We start from the raw sequence: 20732 nt of genomic DNA, 5'->3' as shown, positions 1-20732 counted from the left end.
TATAACAATGAAATAGGATCCCTTGTTCCTGTCTAAAACTAATCCCTGTTTATGGGCTCGGTATTATGTACCTTTGTGACTAGCCAGGGACCTTTTATTTCTTGTGTCATTATCTGTCTTTTGCTATTTCTTTCTAAACTTGCCCCAGTTTCCTTTATTTAAAAAATAAGAGGAGCTCTCATTATGACATTCCCTTAAGGTTGCAGTCCTGTCCGCCCAACCTCAAAGGTGGGCCTGAAATAGTAGTCTGTAGTTGTCTTTACATCCTTATCTCATGGAACCTTTCTCGCCCGCTGTAGTCTAGGTTTCATGCCCATTATTTTACCAAAACTGCTCTCAACAGGATCATGAGCAAAGATTTTTATTGCTAACTCCAGGTGGCACTTAAAAAATATTTTTGTTACAAAACATATGCATGTTAAAGAGTATACAGTTTAAAGAATAGTAAAATGAATGCAACTGTACTGACCATATTTGATGCTTGTTAGAATAGCTAATTTTTGCCAATCTGGTGAGTGTGAAATGGTGTCTCATTGGAGCGAAATTTGCAATTCACTGAATCTTAATAAGGTTGAGCATCTTTTCATATGTTAATTAACCATTTGTGATCTCCTTTTGAAATATCTATTTACTGCTTTTGACCATTTTTCTATTTCATTATTTTTTCTTAGTAATCTAGCTACTGATCCTTTGGTATATGCATTGCAAATATCTTCTCCAAGTTTATAGTTTGATTTTTCACTCTATTATGAAGGCCTTTGATGTTCAAAGTTTCTTAATTTTAAAATAGGGCCAAGTTATCAGTCTCTTCCTTACGGTTTATGTTCTGATTTTCTAGGCCTTGATTTCTGTTTGTGTACCTTACTTGGGACTTTGGCTTCCTGAATTTGTAGATGGGTGTCTTTCATCAAATCTAGAAAATTTTCTACTATCATCTGTTCATGTATTGCTTCTTTATTATCTCTATTCTCTACTGCAATTTTAATAAGACATGTGTTGCATTTTTCTCCTTTAACTTCTTGTCTGTTAATGCTTTCATAGTTTGTTTTCTTTCTATGCTTCATTTTGTTTAATTTCTTTAGGTCAGTGTTCATGTCCATCTATTCTATTGTCTAATCCATCTATTGAGTTTTTGTTTTCGTTTTTTACTTCTAGATGTTCTCTTTTTTTGTTTTTAAATCAGCCCAGCCATTTCTGATAGTCTTTTGTGAACTATATATTTTTAAACACTCATTTCTTTAAATGCTTTAAAAATATTTACATTTCTATTTGCTGTCTGATAATTCCTGTGCCTGCTGTATTTGTAGGTCTGATTCTGCTGTCTAACAGAAGATAACTCATGATGACTTTTTCCCTTATAATTTATGCTCTAGACATACTAAACCAGTGCTCTCCAAACTTCAGTATGCAGATATTCTACAGGAATCATTTTCACAATTCTCAACTTCTGTACGCTTCATTTACTTTTTTTACTCAGCATGATTGCCTCTTATCAATTTATTGATAAGTTGTCAAGTTATCAATAGTTTGCTTCTTTCTTAATGCTCAGTGCAGTTCCATGATATATGTATATATCATGAGATAGATGTATAGATATCTTTAAATTTTAGTCATCTATATATCTGTCTCACAGTTTGAAATTTGAGCGATTGATGGACATAAGGGTTCTGCTATGGTCTGAATGTTTGTTTCTCCCAGCAAAATTCATATTGCAATCTTGACCCCTCAAAAGTGATGGTATTAGTAGATGGCGGTGGGGATGTGTGTGATGAAGTTATGAAGGTACAACCTTTATGAGTGAGATTAGTGCTTTTAGGAAAGAGATCACACAGAGGTCCGTGGCCTTGTTGGTACTGACTTCCAGCCTCTAAAACAGTGTGCAATACATTTCTGTTACTTATGAGCTACCCAGTTTGTGGTACTTTGTTTTACCAGATGGCATGGACTAAGACAGGTTGTTTCCAGCTTGTGACTATTAGGAATAAAGCTCATATGAACAGTCATGATGTATAGTATTTTTGTGTCAACATAAGTTTGCATTTCTCCGGGATAAATGCCCAAAAGTTCAATTGCTGGGACATATGGTAATTACACATTTGGTTTTATAAGAAACTGGCAAACTGTTTTCCAGACTAGCTATTCCATTTTACATTCCCATCAGCAACATACAAGTGTGAGTACAGTTTCTCTGCATCCTCACCAGCATTTGGTGTGGCACCACTTTTTAATTTTAGTCATGCTGATAGGTGTGGTGATACCTCATCATGGTTTTAATCTTTGTTTCCTTGAGGGCTATGGAAATTAACATCATTTCTTGTGCTCATTAACGAGCTGTATATCACCTTCAGTGAGGTGTCTGCTCTTGTTTTTGCCACCCCAGCCCCTTTTAATTGAATTTTGAAAGTTCTTGATACTCTAGTTACTAGTCCTTGGTCAGATAATGTGTTTTGTGAATATTTTCTTCCAGTCTGTAGCTTCTCTCTTTGTCTTCATAACAGGGTTTCACAGATGAAAAAATTTGGAGGTGCCCAATTTGTTAGTTTTTCCTTATTTCTATCATGCTTTTGATGTAAAGTCTATATATTTTATTGTGTATTTTGCTTCATGTCCTAGTCTACTTTATTTTCTCTATATTTTCCCCCCAAGAGTGTTCCTAAGTGAAATTGGTTCAGCCTTTTTTTAAAGTGTTATCATTGTCAGATTTTTGGTAACAAATGTTGCGCTGGTTTCCTAAATGTTGAGAAGATTGCTTTTTTTCTCATATCTGACTTGGGTTGAAAGGCAGGAGATTCATCTCTTCCTTTAGATTAAAAAAAGAGACCACTGGTAAAGTAGAACTTTACGCTTTAGGGAGGAAGTCCTTTTATGTATATGTCTATTTCTTCCATTTAAAAAATTTGACTTGAGCTAATATTGGTATGTTTTCTAGAATATCTTTCATATGTCAGATTTTCACATTTATTAGCTAGAAATTATAAGCTTGACCTTCCCTTTTTCCTCATATCTGTCACAATCAGCTAGTCATCAGATTTTTAAGATTTTGCTTATCTCCTTAGTTCCTCTGATATCACACCCTCACCTTACACCTAAGTTATTGACATACCTTCCTACTTTCTGCTATAAGCAGGTAGTTTTTGTTGCTACTAGAAAGTTTTACTTTAAATGCTTAGTGGAAAGAGCACAGAATAAAAGAATGATAAAGTTAACTAAATACTTAGAAATTCTATGTGACACAAACAGTACAATTAGTTTTAAAAAAAACATTGCATAGGAAGAAATATTTCCAATAGATGACAGACAAAGGGTTAATTCCCTGATGTATAAAACACTTACACAAATCCATTAAAAACAACAACAAAACTGAGATCTCCATAGATAAATGGACAAAGAATATATATGTGCAACCACTAAAAGAGAAGAATACTAATTAACAATCAGCTTAATTAGTAATAAGTGTAAATTAAAATGACATACCATTTTTTGACTAAACTCATTTGAGTACACATGAATATATGGTGAAATCTTCATTGACGTGGCTCTGTGCATTGGTTCAAAGTTTTAGAAAGCATTTTGTCAGAATGTGTGGAATGTAAAAGTATCGATAATTCAGTAATTCCCTCAGTTTTGAAAAGCTTGTACTTAGGAAATAATCACAGATGTATTAAAAGCTTTATGCAGAATTCTCTGAATGATTATACATTTATGGCAAGCTCAAAACAACCTAAATATATATCCTTATGGAAATAGTTAAGTAAATCTTGTTATTAGATAGAAAGGGGTGTGATTATTTAAAAATTAGAAAGCATCTTTTGTAACATGGGGAAAATTTTATATGAAAATGCAGGATATAAAGTTATATATATATACTGCAATATGAATTTATTTACATGTATACACATACGTGCATACACTTGGAGAAAAAGTTGTGTCCTTTAGGTTTATGGGTTTTTTTAAATTATCTTTTTTTTAATGTTTTCTATAAGTTGGCATGTTTCATACTGTAAAAAATTAAAAAACAAGAACATTATTAAAAGCAAATTAAAAAAAAAATACCTGTAGTAGCTCATCTGACTATCAGAAAAAATGTAAGTGCCTTTAGTGACCACTCATGGTTTGAACATGGAATCATCTTTTATAGTTTTAATCAAACTGAATTTCACTGTTTCTAGAACCCTACTCACTTTCTGTTGTCTTCAAACCTTCCAACAGTCTATTCTCTCTGTCTTGGCATCTCTTCCCGTCCCTACCACCCCCTACTCTATTTTTAATCCTTAAAGTCCTAGCTTGAATGTCACTTTTTCTGGGAGGCTTTCTTTAAACTCTCTAGTTTTAAGGTGCTTCTACTCTGTGTCCTCAATGGACCTTGTAAGGCTTTTATCTTAGTTGCTTTTCATTTGCTTGTTTCTTCTAGACTGTAAACTTAGGAAGGCTGGTGCGTTTACTGTACCAGGTAGTGCTAGGCCACTAATAGATGCTCAAAAAACTGTTTGTTAAATTGACTTGAATTTTAAGATAACAGGGGTCCCTAGAGGGAACTATGGCCTTATGGCTATCACTGAGTAAAGAGGCCAGTGACTAACATTCATGTAGCTCTTGGCATTGTAACACTGCTTGCCTTTAGAATATCTGATTGGAACCTCACAATCATCCTGATTCTTCTGTTAGGAGCCAGAACCAGAATGACAAATGCTAGATGAGAAATAGTTAGGTGGAAAAAATGTTGATAGTAAGTAGTAATTAGAGAATAGTTACAGAGTGAGTGAGGGAAAAGGGACAAGTTAACTTGGTGAAAAAAGAAAGGGGGAGCCAGTGCAGTAATCTGAGAGATTCCTAGTAAGTGGAGGATGGAAACGAAGGGCAGGCTGGATGCTGTTAACATATCTCTGAGCTCTCTTTCTCTCTCTTTTTCCTCAATGAAGGCAGAAAATATTTGAGTCCCTACTAAACATGGATACTATATGATAAATATTTTGATTCTGTGCGATTTGGTGTTATGGATAAAGCTAAAACTAGAAAGATTTCCTTCCTTTTAAATTTGCTCAAGTAACAGTAAACATTGTTTCAAGTTTTATTTTTTTAAAGTTTCCTCTAGGGGGTGGTATTGTACAATTAATAGACATTCAGTGAAAGTGCATGGATGTTCTTTGGGAGTCATTTATATGATCATAGGAAAATTAAAGGCAGTTGTTCGGGAAGTTGTAAATATATTTGGTGTATCTCATCTATAAGGTGTTATATCGTAATAACTTATAATGAAAAAGAATATGAAGAGGAATATATTTATGTATAACTGAATCACTGTGCTGTACACTAGAAACTAGCACAACATTGTAAGTCGACTATACTTAAATTTAAAAAAAAACAAAGATGTTATCAGGCACAAGTGTAAATTTACAAGTGTAAAATTTTAATTTAGTTTAAAGGCTAAATGATAATTGGGTTTTTAAATTTATGGTGGCAAGCTACATGGATATTAAAATAAGTAATCAGTTGCCTTTTATTTGTTGTTGTTAAGTCACACAGAAATTGGATTTTTTAAGGACAGATAAGCTTAACTAAGCCAGTAAAGATAGGAAGTTTTTTTCTTTTTTAGCTGATTTCTGAATCTGTTCAGTTAATTTGAGCCCAAAGTCCTCTTGTCTAAGTACTTGTCATTTTTTATTGTGAGCTAACTCAGGATACTTTACTGTAGCAGACAGGTTAATAATAAAAACACGCAGAAAGTTGGGCTATTGACTTACTCATTAGCATTCCATTCTTTTATGTTTGTTTTTGCAAACCTATATGCAGACATGAATTTTGTTTTACAAAAGAAGTCATTTGAATATTTACTCCTTTTTGAGTAAAGTAAATCATTTCATTTTTAGGCTCTTTCAAACTGTCCCTAAGGTTGAGGGGACAGGGTCAGTGGAGTCAAATAGCTCATTCTTAACTGTCATCGTCTTATGTTTGACACCCATGCAAGTTTAAATTATCTTTGATAAGATTCATTTTTTATGACAATTACATTTGATTATTCAAAGTGAAAGCTTCCATATTCGTGAGCAGCACAGGATTATATGTAATAGGTTTCAGTGCTTGATAAGTTCTCACTGTCATTCAATTCGTCATTTGTATTTCTGTGGCTTGTTAAGGTTTTTTTGTTTTCACATTTTTTTACACTTGGTTAATACTTCTTTTTGAAAGCACTTTGAAGTCCATTGTACCTCCACTATGGGCTTATTAGATATTCTTTGTTTTAATTTTTTTTAGTGGTTGCTCTAGCATTTACAAAAACTTATCACATTCTCCAGTCATATGATATAGCACCTCATATATGAGGTAAGAACTTCACTTTTTTTCCCCTTCTGTCCTTTGACTATAGTTGTCATACATTTTACTTACACATATGTCATAAACTCTAGAATACATTTTTTTAAACTGTCCTTTTTAAAAAGAAATTTATAAAGTGAGGAAATAAAAAATTTTACTATATTCCCACATAATTGCCTTCTTTAGCACTCTTCATTCCTCTGTGTAGATTGTTTTAAATCTGGTATCATTTTCTTTCCTGTTGAAGAGTTTGTCATTTCTTATGTAGGATTGCCATCAGTTTTTTCAGCATTTATTGTGTAAAACAAATTTTTATTTCATTCTTATTTTTGAAATATATTTTTGCTGGGTAAAGAGTTTTAATTTGTCAGTCCTTTTTGCCACACCTCGCCCACCTTTTTGGGGGGAAGAGGAGGGTATCCATGCATATGTTCGAACACTTGATATTTTCCCACACCTCCTTGAGATTCTGGTCTTTTTTTTCTTTTCAATCCTTTTTCTCCTTGCTTTGTTTTGAATAGTTTCTACTGCTGTGTTGTGAAGTTCACTAATTTTTTCTTTTATGATGTCTAAACTACTATTAATCCTATCCAGTATATTTTCCAGTTCAGATCTGTTTTTCATCTCTAAGAATCCTCTTGGGTTCCTTTGTGTAGATTCTGTTCTTTCTCCCCATTTTACTCATGGTTTCCATTAAATACTTCAGAATGGTTTCCCAGGATTTTAATGTAATTATCTGCCATTATCATTAATTTGTCATTGTTTTATTGTTTTATCTTATGTTTACATTCTCCTGCCTATTGCCATCTTTAGTAATTTTTGATAGGTTGCAGGACAGTGAATTTTAAGTTCTTGAATGTCTGGAGTTTAAATTCTTGAATGTCTGTTCTTACTTTGAAGAGATTTGATGTGGCCAACAATTAAGTTATTTGTTGTTCAATTCGATTCTTTTGTGCCTTATTTTATTTTTAGCTTTTGGGGGCAGGTCTACAGTAGCCTTTGCTTTAGGGACAGGTTAACCCTATTACTTAGAGCATATCCCTTTGGGGGGTCTCTACTGAATATCCTGGTAAGCCTCTAGAACTCACCACTGTGGTTGATTGGAACTTGAATGCATCCCAGCCCCGTATGTGCTTTGGGGACAGTCCAGCTCCCAGCTTCTGCGCCTTCTTTGGCCATGTGGAGTTTTCTCCTTCACATGCTTCTCATGCTCTTCAGAACTCTGCCCCTCAACTTATAGCTGCTGCAGTCTCCCTGAACTCTAGTCTGCTTTTGCAACTCAGCTAGAGGACTGTGCTCTGCTTATGACTCCTTCCTGCTCCTTAGTTTGGGATGTGCATCCAGGCAGAATGCTAGGCTGATGTTGATGTCACCTCATGTTTTGTTTCTTCAGATGTCTCTATCTTACCTTGTCTGTTTACATTGTCTGAAAACTTGTTTTGTGTATTTTGTCTAGTTTTTTTGATGTTTACAGTGGATGGCAGATCTCATTACTTCATGTGGTCAGAATCAGGATCTGTGGTCTCATTTTAGTAATGAGATCATCACTTAGTGTTTGCTAAGTCCCAGCACTATCTTTTAGTAAGAATTCACAAAGAGCTTTTTCTTAAAGCTGCAGAATTATGACAGAAACTCTAAAAATATTTGTTTGAGGAGGGAATGAATGAAGTAAATACCCTTTATTAATACATGTTTACTCATACTTTTTTTTTACTCTTCGACCTGGAAGTCCCTTCACAAAAGATAATACTAACCATATAGCAGATATTTATAATACAGTTTGAGAAGAGTAATGTATTCAGTTCTGTTTGTTAGAATAAAATTTGCTTTTGTACATCAGTGTATATCATAATGATTCCTATTTGAGTGCTACATTTATTAACCTATTAAAGCACCACTCTTCACAGTTGCTTTAATATACCTTTTGTGTATTTATATCACACATTGCACATTTTTAGATTTCTCTTGTATAAACAAGGCTGTATTAGAATGTTAATGTTTAGATTTAATGGAACTTTGAATTACACATACCTTCAGGATTAGTAAATATTTGTCTCCTAAATGCTTCGCATTAAATTAAAGTTAGGTTGGAAAGTATTTAATCCTTTTGCAAATATGCCTCATTACTCATCTTCAAATAATATTTATTCATAAAAATAAACACGTTTTCTTAATGAAATAAATCAAGTATATTTTCTTATAGAGATTTTAGCTACATATTTATTCTGTTTTAGTAGGTAATGTTCCATGTACTGATGCTGCTACAATGAATTACTTGTCCTGAACAGAGTTCTATATGAAAGTGATCCTTTTTTCCACCCTTTGTGACTAAAAGATCTTTTAGTGTATTTATCAATTTTCATAAGTAGATTTTATTAATACTAGGAAAAGTATCTGTGGTACAACTTAAGAATTGTAAATCACATAAGATATTCAGAAATGTAAAAGCCAGGCCAGTTTTTATCATAAATCTTTCCCATTCTGAGATGATTCTTTCCATTTCTTCAATTAAAAGTGTACTTTATAATAACGTCTTTGTGATTGCGAAGATTAAATATGCATATTAACCAAGAAAAAAGACATGTCGGTGAAACCATTAAACTATATTGTCATTACACTATATTTCAAGTAACAGCCATGTTATTAAGGTTAACTTTTAAAGGGAAAAAGCTGATATTTGTTTATATTTGTGTTGTGAAGGAGGCTGATGGTGTTAGAGAATTAGGAATAATTTGATTTTGCTTCAAAGGAAATATCAATAATCTCTGAAGTGTGTTTCACTTTGATTGAATAAATAATACTGGGCTATTCAATATTAAAAATATTAAGCTCTTTGATGTTGATAATTATGATATTTATAATAATCTGTCAGTGGTCTCTGTTGCTTGTATGTGGGCATAGGGAAAGAGAATAGCTGGGTTTATATACAAGGGTGCTTTTGCCAGAGGAACATAATGAAAAGATTCAGCAATAAGAGATAGGACAATAAAATTCTAGAACAATATATCATAAAATTAAAGCTGATTGCAGAGGGAAGTTAAAGAAGAAAAGATTGTAATGAAGAAGTAGGGAGACGCCAAGGAACTGGAAGCCTGTTATAACAAGCAGAGTTTAAAGTTGGAAGAAAGGGAAATTATGTCTAGAGTGAGTGCTTAATATACTGATACTGGTGGTACAGCAGTTTGAGATGGTAATTTAATTATGGAATGACTGGCATGTAAAGGAGAGCACATACAATTATTGGAGATCAGTGTTGGTAAGAATTGAGAACATGGCACTGTGTATGCATTAGAAATAGATTTGCTTTCTTATTGCAGAAAATTCAAAATAACAGTGGCTGAGTAAAATAAAGATTTACTCCTTCATTTAAAAGACAGTCTGTTGTCGGCAGTACCCAGTGCCAGTGTGCCAATTCTGTGAAATCATCAGGGTCCCAAGCTCTCTCCTATTTCAAATCTACAAACCAGCACAAGATTACTAAGTTTTGTAGTCCAGAATATCTACTAGAATTTGTCATCCCACTTCTCTTCTAGGCAGCAGGGAGGAGAAGAGGGGAAGGGTAAGATCTTCCCCTGCTGTCATTCCCCCTTTTAAGGTGACTTCCAGAAATCTCCCTCAATACTGTTTGGTTAAATGATATTATTCTTAGTTACATGGCCATATTTCTCTTTGAGGAATACTGGGAAGTGCACTCCTCTGGCTAGTTACATTACAACTCCCTAGTCATGTAGGGGTCTTGTTAGTAAAGAAGATGGAAAGAAAGGATGCAGGTAGGCACTGAGCAGTCTGTGCCACAAGTATTAGAATTATTCATGTGAACAGTGAAATTTTCAAGATGATGAAAAGATCCTGAGATCCATGGGCACCTACAAGCATAACAAGATCAAATGGAGAGTGGCATGAGCCCTGGACCAGAGTATTTAGAAAACATTGAGACAATACTATAAGTAGCAGTGGGATGCAAAGAGAAAAGCAGTGGGGTGCAAAGATTGTCATACTTGACAGTACTCTTTTAGTTCTCTTGAAAAGACTGCAAATAAAGTGATTTCTTCAAGTGACATCCAGGCTTTAATAAGACAGAGGGAGAAGGTATCTGAGGAGAGGGAGGGGAGTTTTCTGTTTCTGAAACAGTAGTTCCAGGGAATATGGTAGAAGGAATAGGGCCATGAGGAGAGATGTGGGCTACGTTGGAGCAGAAAAATACAGTTTATAGAGGATTGAGGATGCAGTGAGCAGTGATTCCTAATCTTTTGCTCACCTGTCTGTGAGTTTAAAAAAAATTAAACACAAATCTTCAATATTATGTAAATTATTTATAAGTAATATTTCCTTATTGATGTGCTAATACTATGTGTGTATTATAAAAGATGTATAAAAATAGAAGCTTATAAAGAATGAAATAAACATATTAATAGAAATAGTAATACTTTCTTCCCCACAGTCCAGCCAATCTGGGATCATACGGGTCTCAAAGGCTGCAGCCTCAGTGTAGCTTAGGGTGGGGACTGTTGGGGAAATAGGAGCAGTCTGGCATGGCCTAGATTCTGCACTCTACCAGAAGCCTTCTGCTTAAAAAATAAGAACAGGAATATTTAAAATTCTTCAGAAAAAATTGGTAATACAGTAAGACATAGTAAGATTAAATTTGGAGGAAGAAAAAGCATATTATCAGTTATAGGTGTTATTATATGAGGAGATGACATTTGATCTGTGATCTCAGTGTAATCAAATAGCCAGGAAATACAAAAAGTAAAAAAAAAAAAAAAAATTAAAGAACCACAAATCATTAGCAAAAGAAAAGAATATTTATTAATTGTAGTTGAGACAGGTGCCAGTAACTGGGTGGGGGCAGGGGGCGGGGAGGAATGCAAGTTATTAAAGAGCTAAATTTGAAAAATTAGACCATAGGAAAACCTAGAAAAATCTTGTAACTGAATATTAAGTTTCTTGGAGATAAAAGAACTTTTCAAGCTTAGAATTGATAGGGAAAAGTAATTGCATATAATAGCTTTGAGTACATAAATATTTTGAGCTGTGTTTTAAAACAACATTCAGAAATTGAAAGACGGCATAATATTTGGAGCCTGTATGTTTATTTTCCAAAAAGCTCATGTGATGTACTTTTAATAAAAGAAATGCAACAAAAATTCTGGAAGAAAAACTTGAACAACTCACAAAGAGGTGTTGGGGAGTTCAATCACAATTACGACAACAACAACAACAAAAGAGCTGGCTAAAACAGGCACAGACCTTGAGCAACTCAAGGGATATGACTGTTTTAAAAAGAAGAGGGTGTTCAGCCTTGCTTTAAAAGGCATTGAGTGAGGAGAGGGGGTTAGAACGTGATACGCAAATGGGTAAATGACCTGACAGGTTGCTAAATGTGACTGGTTAAGAGAAAGAGGAAAAAGGTAGAAAATTTAGTCACATTTGTGATCCAAGAAATGGATATTTAAACAAGTGAGTTTTTGGCTTCTTAAATTAGAATCTGTCTTTGACTCAGATTGATACCAGGGCTCATTACCATGCAGTAAAAATCAAAAGCATCATGCTTTTTACACTTTGAGGCAGTATAAATCTGTACAGTACTTTTAACTCCAGTTTTTCTCTCATTAATACCCAGATGGATTAAAACCCTTAAATTTGGTATATGGAAATTTAAATGCGTTAATAAATTAAACTTAAAGCTCTGTCACATGAGATAGCCGTGAAAGTCTAAGCCTTCAAAAGTAGTTCCTTCAGACAAAGCGATTGAAATTAAAAATACACATAAAATACATAACTGTATCATTCGTATATTAATACGTTTTTAAAGAAGGTATGTCGGGTAGACATAATTGAATTGGAAATCCTGAAAGTAGCTAACATACCAAGCCATGTTCTAAAGCTGTAGTAAATAAAGCAAAGGGCTAACAAGTAACAAAGCTAGACAATATACAGAATTGGGCCCTTTTATCCCATAAAAACTTAATATATGGTAATGAATGAAAAAAGTGACATTTAAATCAGTGGGGCAGAATGAGCTATTCTTTCATTCATGTATTTATCTATTCAGAAAATGTTTATCGAAGGCCAGGCACTCTCCCAGATGCCAGGGATACATCGGCAAACCAGATAGTCTAAAATTGCCATGGAGTTTCAGTTGGAGTTGTAGTAGGAACAGAAGTAGAAGCTGATTACCTGCTGAGGAGAAAATAAAGCAGGGATAATGTTCACAAGATTCCATTTTGGGGGAATAAACATGATATCCCTCCTTCATACTGTATAAAGAACTGCCACAAGGCAATTTGTTAAAAAAAAAAAAAAACAGACAGCCCAACAGAAGATTAGGCAGATTTTTTTCTTTTATTTTGATAGCTAGTCCTGATCCATAAAGGAGGATGTAGAGCTATCCAGTAAATATCTAATACCTTTTTGTATAGTGAACATGTAAACTCAATGAGGTAACACATCCTGAGATTGATAGAAAGTTTGATATCAATTTTTAATTTAAAACCTTTTTTTTTTTTGTGAGTTTGGGAGAAATGGGTGCTTGCATGTGTTGTGTATTTAACTGCATGTTGGTCATCTGTTTTGGAGGACAGTTTAAGAGTAGCTCTCAAAGCAACCCAGCAGTTCTATTTCCTGGTATCTACCTGAGGGAATTCTTGAATATATACACAAGAAGGTATGGTAGCTCCACATGACTTACAGTGATAAAAATCTGAGAACTACCTACATGTGTTTTAGTTAGAACGATGTGTCCGTGCTGTGGAGCACTGGCCTGCCACTCAGATCTCCAGAGCATGTTGAACGTAAGGGGTAAACTGTACACACCAGTCCACCAAACCATTCACAGCTCTTATCACTAGGTAAACTGTTTAGGATTGTGGTATCAGAGAGATTTTTAGCATTAGCCTTTATTTTTATTTCAATTCTTTTATTTTATTTTATCAATTCTCCGTGTTAGCCTCAGCTCAAGTCGCATTTCCCACTATCCCAGCGCCTATTGTGTATTATTTATCAGTATCACTTACCTGGCCCTTGGCAAGTGCTCCTGTACATGCTGTTGTTTTACTGAATGCCCTCGCTTACCAGTTAAACCGCAGGTCCCTTTACCAGCTTAGGACCTCGTCCTTTTATTTTTTAAATGTGATACCAAAAAAGGAGATCTTCATAAATATGTGTTACCATCATCATGAATCTTGCATTCTTTGGATAATATTGTTGTGTTCTTTATATTTGTGAATAGTATCTATAGTAAGTCAGAGTTTTATTTTACTTATAAATTCACTTAAATTTTAAATTATTTATTAGACAAAACATTTTGAACATTCAGCCCTGGAAAATTTTCAAATCATCGTATTTTTCTTCATAGGTCGTTTGTACGCGATGCAAACTGGAATGAAGATTGATAGTAAAACTCCTGAATGTCGTAAATTTTTATCAAAGCTAATGGATCAGTTAGAAGCTGTAAGTTAAACATTGAAAATTTATTTTCTGATTAATGTTTAAAATGCCCTTTGATTTGATTTGTGTGTTGTCATTTTAGTTCTTCCTCTTGGTAGCAATCAGTGTCATTATAGCTGAGGAAAATTTAGACAATTTTTTAAAAACTTACGTTATACTGCTTAGGGAGTTGTAATTATAAATTAGTCAGTTTCAGTATCTTTGCATATACCATTGTCTCTTGTCCCAGGTTACTGTGATGGCTTTTGAGTCCTCCTTTCTTAAGCGACAAACCCTTTCTAACCTTCCCTCCGGCAGTCACGTGAATTATTGATTTGGGAATTCTTGAATAGCTGTTACACTAATGAAATGGGCCACTAGTTAGTGACAGGGATGATGAAGAAAGTTGCCTATTGTCTTCCTCCCTCTCTTGGTCCCAGGATAAGATCCTCTCATGGCCCAGGCATTCTCTGCAGCAGGAGTGTGGTAGGTGACTAGTGAGTCATCTTGAACTGTGATACAACTTCACAGGTTATGTAGAAGCACCAATCCAGGGAAAATTGAATGGATTTGATTAGGTGTCAGTGCATCAGGAAGGCAGTGCTAAACCATAGTAATCTCACTTAGTAATCAGGGCTCCACCCTGTACTTCCCATGCCCAGCCATCCCAGTTTCGATTTTAACAGTGTCAAGGTCTACTCCCTGTTAATTCATCTCCTCCAAGGCAGTTGTATTAATGGCTGTGGCTTACTTTTTATTTGCTTATTTAGTTATGTGACCTGCTCAAGAGAATTAGAAACATAAATATTTGATCAGTTGCATTATTTTCTTTAGAGAAACAAAATTTAGACATACTAAAAAATCAAAACATTTATTACCATTTAGCCCAGAGCTCTTTTTTTAATACATGTTGGAAGTTATTCAGATCAAAGCCTAGTTGTATTAAGCAGCCATGGCAGTAGTGTTCTCTCTAACTTTGTATGGTTGTCTTGCCTTCTAACCCAGAACTCTGTCATCTGCTGTTAACCACCCAGGGCACCCCTGGTGGCACCACTGTTGACAACTCAGTTGCCTTTGAGCTTGTCTGATGTTTAATACTGCTAATATGGATGCAGGAAAAATGAGTACTCCTCTTTTGGAGGGTGGGATTTGGAAGTGGGAGGAAGAACGTGTCTGACACATAGCAGTACATTTGTAAAATACCATCTGTAACAGACATTTTATATAAAATATATCTTTATTAATTTTACAGCTTAACAGTAATAGTTAAAATAACAATAGCTTATAAGACAAAACTCAAACAGTTCTTTATAGTAAACAAAATGTAAAATTACATTTGTAAAGGGACTTACCAGGAATTTATTATTATCCACATTAAATAACAAGGAGACTGAGTTTATTCCATGGTGACATTTCTGCCTGTGCTGTAATATTTCTGTTTATAGTTGGAAAACTTTGAGTAATAGTATGTTTTTGCTGCCAGATATTTTATGTTGAAGTTGAGATGAAATGATATACTCCCACTAAATTTTCTGGAATTAAATTGCCTGTACAAGTAAATCATTTCACAGTTTGGATATAGTACACTAGTATTATATGTGGGGCCTTTTTGTTTTTGTTTAGGACAGGCATGTCCAAATTTCCTTAAATTCCAATATTCAGTCTCTTCTGGGCCTTAATTATGAAAATGTTTACTTTGCTGATTTTATGAAAAATCTTATGGCTTTTTCAAAACTTAATTTTTTACTGTATAACATTTTTTGAAAAAAAATCAATTTTTAAACAGTAGTGTGGTACTCAGATCTGATATTCCAGAAGATAATTTTATCCCAGTGTGACCGTCCGAGTAAAATATAGGAATTTAGTTTGTTGTTTGTAAAACACTTTAAAGCAGTCTATGTATAGGAAAGGGATTACTTACTGGAAATTTACATGGTTGTCAGTTGTGTTGATTTGAGGTATATATTTGTCTAAATTTTTTAAACTTTCATAATCCCATTCTAAGTTTGTCACCTTACTTAGATCACTTTTTTCATAGTGTGCTCAGAGAGGTCCTTTTTTTAGGATATAATGATCCTTCTCATTGTATTTTTCTGTATTTGATAGAAGAAATTGGAATAGAAATAAATTAAAATTTTAAATTATATCGTTAGGGAAGAATTTCTTAATTCCATTTTTAGGATAGCTGGATAATACACTAATTTGAAATATTTGATGCTTTACATAGATAGTTGGATGTGTTATCTTTTTTATTCTTGATTTTTTTTTCAATTTTTTGGGAGGAGGGTAATTAAATGTATGTATGTATGTATGTATGGAGGTACTGGGTTTTGAACCCAGGATGCTAAATTTAGCATGCGCTCTACCACTGACCTATAACTTCCCCTCTATTCTTGATTATTTTGATATTTAGAGCTAAATTATACTTTAAGATTATCCTGAGTGTCTTTATTCAAAATTTTATACACTGGATTTCATTATTAGGATTATTTGTACTTAAGCATACACTTCTGTGAGTCCAGAATTGCAAGTTCTATGTTTCATTTTATTTTAGCTTAAGAAACAGTTGGGTGATAATGAAGCTATTACTCAAGAAATAGTTGGTTCTGCCCATTTGGAGAATTATGCTTTGAAAATGTTTTTGTATGCAGATAATGAAGATCGTGCTGGGAGATTTCACAAGTAAGTAAAGAAAGATAAAATAAAAATTGTAAGTTTGTTTACTATATAACTAGAATTATACACTTTTCTGTTGATCATTTTCAGACTTCTGATTAATGAATTCTATTTTTTAAAAATTACTTTTGTAATCTCAGAATGATTTTGGGTTACAAGAGTGATCCTGTCTTTTAAGAGAAAATAGCTGAAAGAGGAATACTAAGGGCAGGTTTGTTTTCTCAGTAAATATGCCCTAACAAGCCATTCTTTAACATTTAGCAAAATCTGAGTCGATTTTAGCCAAAAACAGCCTAGTTCAATGATACTGATCTTAAAAATTCCCACCCCCATCAATTCAAATGATTGTTCACTGTTATAATAATATTTAAATACAAAGAAATAACACATGGCTTGATATGGATTCATATAGTACTGTCACTACATTTTCTAAAACCAAAAATATACTATGAAACATTGATGTAGTGTATTTATTTGTAATATGTGTTGTTACTTCCTCCTAATAACAGTGTAGGAGGGAGATTACAAAAGGGGAACCACTGTGTTCTTGAAATCTGATTTTATATAAAACATTAATTTCAGAGTGTTTTTATAAACATTGGAAGTTTTTGTCTTGTAGCTGCAAGACTAATTCTCCATCTTTAATTTTTATTTAAACTAGACGAACTCTCTTTTCTCTTCCAGAAACATGATCAAGTCCTTCTATACTGCAAGTCTTTTAATAGATGTCATAACAGTGTTTGGAGAACTTACTGATGAAGTGAGTGTACATTCTTTACTGTCTTATTAGCTGACAATCAGTATTGTTGCTTTTTATTAATTTTGTTACTGCATTGTTTATTTAGAGCAGCAAGTCCATCAGAAATACAGTATAAGCAAAACATGTGAGTTTAAAATTTCTACTAGCCACATTTAAAAAGTAAAAACAAAAGATGAAGTCATTTTTAACCATAAATGTTTTTATAGTGAGTTCTTTCAGTCCAGTGTGTATTTTACACTCAGCAAGTGCATGGCTACTGTGTTGGTCAGCCTAGGATCAGAGTTTGATTTTATTAAGTGCTTAAATATTACTAATCCTGGATGCTGTTAAATTTCTACACTGTTACTTGGTAAACATACTGGAGGCAGAGACCTTTTTAGGACTGCTTTTTTCCTATTTTGTTTCTGTTCAGAACTATGTCATGTTAGTGACTTGAAATCTATGAAGAACATTGCTTTCTCTGAAACGACTTTTCTCAAAATGGTGAGCAGTTCATTGTAAAGTGCCAAACAAAACAAAGCACAATCTATGAGATAAACTTTGTGCTTTCATGAAATAATATATCAGAACTGTGCAAAAAAAAATCTTTATGTTTTTGTGTAAAATAAAGTTAAGCTCCAGGCTTGATGATCATAAGCTGGGGTTTTGAGTTGGGAGAGATGTGCAGAACATTTCAAAAAATTGTGCCAAATGAGGGACACTTTTTTATTGTGTGACTGTGCCTTTTACATCAAAATATCGAGCATCCCTGGCCCTTGCCCAAACAGCAGTCTTCAGTCAGTCAAATGACCAGGCACCACCAACACATATTTCCAAAACACCCTCTAGGGTGTGGGCAGTGTCTGTTGAGAACCTCTCCTGTCAAGGTTTTCTTGAGACTGCATGGTATATGAGAAAACTGAGACCTGGAGTATGAAAACCAGAAACGCTTCTCCGTTTTTTGTATTCAGGAGGCCCTGTGGATCCATTCTGTTTAGCTCCTTTTTTTACTCCCATTTCATGTTATTACTGATCTGGACTTTTTCTTCTCTGTTTTACTAGTATGGGGCTCTGTGCTAGGCAGAGGGCCCAGAGGTGATTTAAACATGACCTTATGGAGAGCTGTGGATAGTTCAGTAGGATTTTGGAGAGTAAGAGGTGGGTGAAGGGAAATAATGAGTCTTCAGATTAGAAAAGTCAGACGTTGTCTGAAGGAAACTAAGGCTTGTATTTATTTATTTATGATTTAAGCACTATTTGCCTAAAACAGGATACAAACTATTGAAACATTTCTTATTTCAAAATAACTTAAAAATATGAGATGTTTTTAAAACTGTGTATAAGTGGTTACTCAAAGCATTTAGCAGTTTTAGTTTTATTCTGAACTTTGAAAACACTAACTAGCAAAGACAGACAGGAAACAGGTGGGAAAAGAATGAGTTTAATGATTTCAGGTTGGTAAGGTAGGTAGATTTTTTTTAAATATATAATTGTGTAGGTATATTTCAGGACTTGCTATATCTTACTTGTTCATTTAGAAAGGAAATGTTGTGGTCTTTATTAACTGTATAATATCCCATAGCTTTTTAACAAAGCTAAAACTTTCTTCAAAAATAGTTGTTTCCCTTGCTTCTCAAAGAATGCTGTTTGAGAAACACTAAAATCTCCAGTAACAAAAAATGGGGAGGAAAGAGGCATTATAATTATCTTATGATTTTTAGCTACATTTTAAATTATTTTTTAATTTTATCTTTGTAATCAAGATGATGTTTTTAATTATATTTTTTTAAAGTTTAAAAAATGTAATTTTTTTCCTGTCAGCTCTGAAAATTTATTTAAAAGAAAAGAGAGAGTTTGCCAGAGCCCAGCCGTACCGAACTCCAAACCAAGAGGTAGTTTTACCTCTCTGGACTTGATTTATCTTCTGTAAAATGAGAAGCCTGGTTGAGCAGATCTCTGAGGTCCCTTGCAGCTCTACCAGTCTATGATTATATGCTCCAAGACTGCAAAGTGATGGAAAGAGGATGGTAAAAAACAAAGATGAAAATGCACACCAAAGAAAAAAAAAGGAGGAGAGAAGCAAAAATAGTTTTAGATTAGAAGCTCCAGAAAGAGGGATGAAAAATTACCCATAAAAGTTTTATAGATGATAGGGAAAAGTAGACCCACTGGAAATCATGACAGCAAACAACAGATTAGTAGTAGAAAGAAGGGAGAAGAAAGGTAGCATGGCAACATGGAGGTTGTCAGTGTAGGAGGGAGCAAGTCGGACATCTGGGGTCTCCTGGATGGCATTTGTACATAAAGATTTTGAGTCTTCTAGTTAGGTTCCTTTTATTTAACATTCGAAGCCACTAGTTCCTGAGCTACATTACTGCAATTTACCTAATTAATTAATTTTCCTATTTTAGGCTCTTTTTTTTTCCTGCAACCTATTCTCCTCTTTCATTGTTTTATTGAAGAACTTACCAAAGACTTTTCATTTCCTGGCATTGCAAGTCCCGGCTCCTTCTTGTGCTGCTTCTTACCAGTCCCATCTTACGTTTGTCAGACCAGTCTCCTTACCGCCCTCTCAACTTAAGTATTACATATTATATTTTGGAAAAAGTTATACTGCAAGTTCTCAAAGTGGGGACTTCATCTCATTCTACTCTTACATCTTCTTTGGCATTGAGTGTAAATTTGCACACTGAGGAAAATCTCAAAGTAAAAAACAGTACGTATTTAGGTGGCATTTCAAAAATTGATATAGTTTAGCTTTTCATTTTTCTATCTGTACATGGAGATAATATTCAGAGTTGTTTACGTGGCAGTTCTTTCATAACCCTTCTAAAATGTAGTATGTCTCATTTTTCTTGGTCTATTTCCTGACCTTTTTTCCCTTTTAATTTCATGTCATTTTTCATAGTTGCACCAAAATTTTTAGTCTATATTTTCTTTAGTCTTCAACATAAAAAAAAAGTTCACCTGTTGCTATTCTGTTCCTGAGCTCTTACCTGTTTTAGTTGTACATATTTAGCTCTTTTAACTGTGCTTTATAGAATTCCATCTCAGAATTTGATTAAATTTGTTATCATGTAAACTTCCAGCATTCCTCTAGCTGTCTTAGACTCCGTGTACCAGTTTTAAGCATAGAGTCACCACAATATATATTGAAATTTTTAATTTGTATTTTACAACAAGCAATGTTCAAAACAAACAAGTTATTTTCCTGCCATATTTTGTGTAAACTGCTTATGGCCAATATCATTGGCAGGCTTCCTTCTATTGTATTTTAGATTTATTTCACTTGTAGCAATGTTTGATGAGCTTTGCCATTTTTCCTTGATAATCTAGTTTAGGTTTAATATTTCTAACTTAGGAAAAATATGAAAATTGCAGGTAAAAGATAATAATACTGTTCTTATCTGTTATGTTTCTGCTAATTTGAGGGAATCAAATGAGTTCAGTATGTTTTCTTGCCCTCACAGTGTTTGTGTTCTAACTCGGAAGGAGAGGCAAAATAACTGAGTATAATGATATATGATATAGTAATGATGGGATACAGTGAAGGAATCTACTCCTGCCATTTGCCTGG

General features: G+C 33.9%; 1 protein-coding gene across 1 annotated transcript in view; it reads left to right on the top strand.

Moving 5' to 3' along the window:
- Positions 1-20732, top strand: part of VTA1 (vesicle trafficking 1) — a 61449-nt gene that overhangs the window by 1821 nt on the left and 38896 nt on the right. The window contains exons 2-4 of the mRNA XM_010965649.3: positions 13670-13764; positions 16295-16422; positions 17101-17176. Coding sequence (XP_010963951.2) covers positions 13670-13764; positions 16295-16422; positions 17101-17176 — 299 coding nt within the window. The remainder of the gene's footprint in view (positions 1-13669; positions 13765-16294; positions 16423-17100; positions 17177-20732) is intronic.

This window comes from Camelus bactrianus, chromosome 8, assembly GCF_048773025.1.
Source record: "Camelus bactrianus isolate YW-2024 breed Bactrian camel chromosome 8, ASM4877302v1, whole genome shotgun sequence".
NCBI classification, from domain to species: domain Eukaryota; kingdom Metazoa; phylum Chordata; class Mammalia; order Artiodactyla; family Camelidae; genus Camelus; species Camelus bactrianus.
Note: the sequence above shows the minus strand (reverse complement) of the source record. Positions and strands in the feature narration are given on the sequence as shown.